The sequence below is a fragment of the Contarinia nasturtii genome, unplaced genomic scaffold, assembly GCF_009176525.2.
Source record: "Contarinia nasturtii isolate CC-2019 unplaced genomic scaffold, AAFC_CNas_1.1 Cnas_scaffold_695, whole genome shotgun sequence".
Lineage (NCBI taxonomy): Eukaryota > Metazoa > Arthropoda > Insecta > Diptera > Cecidomyiidae > Contarinia > Contarinia nasturtii.
Window position 1 is genome coordinate 11,071,193 of NW_022198046.1, and position 4,840 is coordinate 11,076,032.

The window sequence follows — 4,840 nt, forward strand, 5'->3', positions numbered from 1 at the left end:
CACACATCTATTTCGAAGATTCTTTATATATTTTTTCACAAGAAATTTATCTATCTGTTGCACTTTATAAAACAAAACACTCGGTTTATAAAGCCATTGAATGTTAGTTATGCTGTAATTAGAACGAAACTACAATTTGTGATATTTAGTCCAAAAAGTGCAAAAAGCAAAGTAAATAAATGTTAAATGTTGAAATTTTGTTTTAGTATAATCCACGAACGTATCGAAATTAGATTGACACAATTTGTGACACAGTAGTTTTGTTGATAACTAGAATATTTGGTTTTTATTCAAAGTTATCGCACTGTGGAGATATGTCCAGTCTAGTCATCATCGGTGAAAAGCATTTCTACAAGATCAGCTTGAGAGCATCTTTCCCCGTCCAATCGTTGCGGCGATTTCCAGCGGAGCAAAGTTGGTAAAAAGACCAAATGAGTGCGTGGATCCTTACCTGAAACAATTTAAAATAAAATTGAAAAAACTAATAAACAAAAAATGTGCAAATTTACTCACGGAACGGGCAGTTCAAATCTTTCCAACTGGAATAACAAAGAAAATTGAAAAAAATTAATAAATGAAAAATGTTAGAATCAGACAATATATTGTATTAACTGGTCAACTGAGCTGACAGTACGTTAGCCAGCTAAATGGGCTAAAACAATAAAAGTTATTGTTATAATGATGAATCACTTCTATTGTTTTAATAAAAGTAATTGATCATTATAACAATAACTTTTATTGTTTTAGCCCATTTAGCTGGCTAACGTACTGTCAGCTCAGTTGACCAGTTAGTACAATGTATTGTATGGTTAGAATGTGTAAATTTACTTACTATGGTCGGTCGCCGACTTCTACGTGAATGAAATGACTGTTTTCGGCTGCATGTTTGAGTGCTTCTTTGATGACCGGATCGGCTTTAACACAATATGGGCACCAGCTGTTTCCAGTTTCATCTTTGCCACCGCTAAAGAGAATGTGCACATTTTCACCAGTGCTTTCAAGACTTTCAGCCAATTTGGTGAACTCTTCGTATCCTTTTACGTGGTATTCCTTAACCATTTTTGATGCAGACGTTGAAATTGACTTTTTCAAAGCAAATGCGGGAAAACTTCGTTTTAATAACAACGAAAAACGTAACGCCAGTTTCAACTACAAATAAAAGAAAAAAACTATTAAAAAGAATATCTCTGGTGATAAGAAATCAAATTGCACGAGATAAAATAACCAAAGTGTAATCGTGATTCGTCATAAATGACATTGGCTTAATAATTATTGTGAAATAAAAATCATGGAAAAAATGGATAAAATACAATTAGAAATACAATGTAGGAGTTTACTTACTAGTATTTTCAAATAGACTAATTGACAAATATGGTTTTCCACCGATTAAATTATCAAACGAAATTTTATGACTAAACGATACAAGCGTACGAATGAGGCAAGAACCACAATGACATCATTTACATACTTTTTGACACATGACACATAACACGTACGCAGCCATTCATGTTCTTATTTGAATGAAATACGACCAGAATTATAAAATTGGAAAATTTTGTGAAATACATCAATAAATTATCGCTGAGGTTTATAGACAGAAAATTTAAGCAGATGATTTAAAACGTATGGAATTCGCCGGTTTCCTTATATGAAATGTCCACCGTTGAGTGTGATAGCCCATCGCATGTTAGTACGCAGCCATTTTGCCGCAGTACAAGTAGCGTGACTTTTGTTTACATCACGAAGTAGAATCGTGCGAAATCATGATGAAAAATAGAATTTTAATCAATTCCAAATCGATTTGTATTGGTTTGAGAAGAAAAAAAACTTTATGACTTTATAATTAAAAATGTCGAGTTGATGTGTTATAGTAAATGACATTCCAAATTTTATAAATAGAAATATTATTACTATATTTTGTTTAATCTATTGTAAAATGAAAGAATTGAAATACGGAAATTGATTGGTAATACATATGAAGGCACAGCGCATGTCTCCAGCTATCCTTCCCGTTTGTAATACATGAATCGTATGATTTTTTTCCTTCCACAGAAATTTCACAACGGCTCTTGATGTCACGGTTATAGAAAAAGTGTGCTCTGCAGTATATGAAAGTCACTGAAGCAGTTTGCCGGTTAAAAGGACGTATTGGAAAATCGAATTGTACTTTTTACCTGTATTATTGCTTTCAGTTGATTTTCAAAGTTTGATGATTATTGATCCGTATATAATTTGAAACCACAACAAACAAACAAAAATCAATTAAAACTTCGGACCCTTTTTGCAAGCATATCAATTTAATTGGATATAATATAATTATGTCATTGTCAGCTGTGGAAGACCATTACCTACCACATGATTCATTGGAGTATTTCATAAAATTTCCACCGCCAATAAGTGCACTTAGTAAGGCATATCCATCAAATGAGTGTTCAGAATGTGATTTTAATTTTGCCAGTGATGAAAGTAATACACCAATTGTGTTGCTTTTGGGGTGGGCTGGTATGTTTTTGCTTTTCGGTGAATTGTTTGAACATTAAAATGCTTAATATCTTGAAAATATCATTTCAGGTTGCCAAGATAAATATCTCATTAAATATTCAAAAATCTACGAAGATCGAGGGTAATTCCAGCATTTTTTCCAATATTTAAAAAACACACACACACAATTCGCATTTCCACGAAGAAGGGATTTTGTTTGCACGCGTCACTTCACTGTTGCTATGAAAAAAGTACACACACTCACTCACACATTCACTCGCACATTCACTCATATTTTCCACAATTCAAATGAAATCGCTATCATTCAATCAATGTTTCATTCTCATTATCAATTAGATTCGAAACGCAATTTAAGTCATCTTACGCTTAATTTGCGTTTACAAAACACTTGACAGAATTAATTTCATTAGCAAAATATAACGTTTCAACCTTGATCATACGGAGCCTTTCAAATGCACCAACATTGACCTTGAGTTTATATCGCAATTGCATCAATCACATGACATTTTTGGAAATTTTCCCGTTTTACCACACACAAAAAAAAGTAAAGAGCTTGAAATGAATAGCCTTGTTCATCTTTTTATTTGCGTCAATAAATGGCTTCATCGCACATTTTCATGCCAGCAAAGAAAAAAAAGAGTTCATTGTCTGTTCATCTCCCAATTTTCAGTTTGATTACTGTTCGATACACTGCGCCCGTTGAGAATATATTTTGGAAACGAGATGCCATGAAGTCGATTGGTCAAAAAATCGTTAAATTATTATACGATATGAATTTTGATGCGAATCCAATAATTTTACACGTATTCTCGAATGGCGGCGCATATTTATATCAACATATCGATTTGGCAATCAAGGAATTTCAAACACCGCTTGATGTAAGTGTGCCTGTGTGTCGTTAATCCCAAATGGACTTGTCTCCAATTGCATTTATATTTATTGTTTGTGCCTTTTTTTAGATCTGTGGTATAATCTTTGATTCGTCGCCAGGAGATCGACGCCTTCTTTCATTATATCGGGCTGTATCGTCTATTTATGGCAAAGAGCGACGATTTAGTTGCATAATTTCCTGGGGTATAACTTTGACTTTTCTATTATTTAATAATTGTTATTGATTCTTTTTCGATTATTGCGATTATTTTCGATTATTTCGATTATTTGTCGATTACTTATCGATTATTTCCAATTAATTCTTTTCTTTTGTGATTCTCCCCTTAGGTATAACTTTGGGATTAGCAGCAAAATGGATATTCGAGGTATTTATATCTTCAAATTTAAATGAATATGATTTTATATATGCACGATTTGACCTCGAAACAGGATCTGTTCTTGCGGATAAAAGGGATGTTTTCATCAAAATCAACACCAAGTGTTAATCCGTATAACGACTTAATGTACCTTGACAATTACATACCGCAATTGTTTTTGTATTCAAATGCCGACAAACTCATTCTACCTGGTGTGAGTATATTTGAACAATTTTAATGGAAAAAATTTCAAATTAATTCGAATATGATTTTTCATGTTAAATTCTAGGATGTTGAATCATTTGCATATTTTCGACAGAGCATTGGTGTACCAGTAGAGACTGTTTGCTTTCATGATGCCGAACACGTTAAGCTATTCATTAAATATCCACAAAAGTATATACAATGCGTATGCACGTTCATCAGTAACTGTTTGATGACAATTCCACTTCAAATGGAAGCAATTAAAAAGTTCAATTAGACACCATTTTGAGAACAAAAACATATATTTTATTTCGGACTTGAATTTTGCAAGCAGATTAGTTAAGCTTACCGTATGAAAAAACACAGTCTTTATCACAGTGTAGTATTTTCTCCTTCTAAAAAAGATGTTTCAATCAAAAGAACTGCTTTAATTAGAGTAAAAAAAATGCTGATTCGTTACATAACAGTTAAAAATATAAATTTATTAGTATTTTCTACCAAAAATATAAACAATGTTTGTCTCTGGTTATTTGGTTTTTTTGTTGTGGTTTTTTCCAGAAAAAAAATTCTAGTCTAGAATTGTGTCCAATTGTATCTTGTGTTTTATATCCTGTCTCATTGTAATAATTTATGGATGTAGGCGCGAACAAAATGCTCACAATTAAATGCAATGTGTATGTACTCCTTTTTGCCTGTAGATATTTTTATTATGAAATACAGTTCTTTCAAATGAAATCCAAATATAAAATACACCATTAATTTTTGTTTTATTTTCGATTCAAATCTCGTAGAGAATTTTACAGCCGAGGATTTCATTTAAGTTCCATTTTTCTTCTTCTTTTCATTAGACCATTTTTGTATTTTAATATATTTATACATAATTTGTA

At 31.9% G+C, this 4,840-nt stretch overlaps 2 protein-coding genes across 2 annotated transcripts; one reads left to right on the forward strand and one right to left on the reverse strand.

Annotated features, from left to right (window-relative positions):
- Window positions 1-8: 8 nt before the first annotated feature.
- Window positions 9-1,477, reverse strand: LOC116340973 (thioredoxin domain-containing protein 17). The gene is made up of 4 exons (XM_031767757.1): window positions 1,342-1,477; window positions 833-1,149; window positions 514-539; window positions 9-451 (listed from the first exon to the last, which is right to left on the reverse strand). Exons 2-4 carry the CDS (start codon window positions 1,057-1,059, stop codon window positions 324-326), a joined length of 381 nt encoding a protein of 126 aa, XP_031623617.1. The 5' UTR covers window positions 1,060-1,149; window positions 1,342-1,477; the 3' UTR covers window positions 9-323.
- A 379-nt stretch (window positions 1,478-1,856) lies between these two features.
- LOC116341390 (transmembrane protein 53) lies at window positions 1,857-4,712 on the forward strand. Its single transcript, XM_031768463.1, has 8 exons — window positions 1,857-1,966; window positions 2,053-2,502; window positions 2,572-2,623; window positions 3,173-3,380; window positions 3,462-3,576; window positions 3,721-3,758; window positions 3,823-3,963; window positions 4,039-4,712. The coding sequence occupies exons 2-8, from the start codon at window positions 2,319-2,321 to the stop codon at window positions 4,228-4,230; spliced, it is 930 nt and encodes a 309-aa protein (XP_031624323.1). The 5' UTR covers window positions 1,857-1,966; window positions 2,053-2,318; the 3' UTR covers window positions 4,231-4,712.
- The last annotated feature ends 128 nt before the right edge of the window (window positions 4,713-4,840 follow it).

Bases quoted from the DNA above. Each gene is read 5' to 3' on its own strand.
- LOC116340973 (XM_031767757.1), bottom strand. From the start codon at position 1,059: ATGGTTAAGGAATACCACGTAAAAGGATACGAAGAGTTCACCAAATTG. The intron at 540-832 runs GTAAGTAAATTT...TTGTTATTCCAG, and splicing joins GAAGTCGGCGACCGACCATA to TTGGAAAGATTTGAACTGCC. The intron at 452-513 runs GTGAGTAAATTT...AAATTGTTTCAG, and splicing joins AGATTTGAACTGCCCGTTCC to GTAAGGATCCACGCACTCAT.
- LOC116341390 (XM_031768463.1), top strand. From the start codon at position 2,319: ATGTCATTGTCAGCTGTGGAAGACCATTACCTACCACATGATTCATTG. The intron at 3,381-3,461 runs GTAAGTGTGCCT...GCCTTTTTTTAG, and splicing joins AATTTCAAACACCGCTTGAT to ATCTGTGGTATAATCTTTGA. The intron at 3,577-3,720 runs GTATAACTTTGA...TTCTCCCCTTAG, and splicing joins TAGTTGCATAATTTCCTGGG to GTATAACTTTGGGATTAGCA.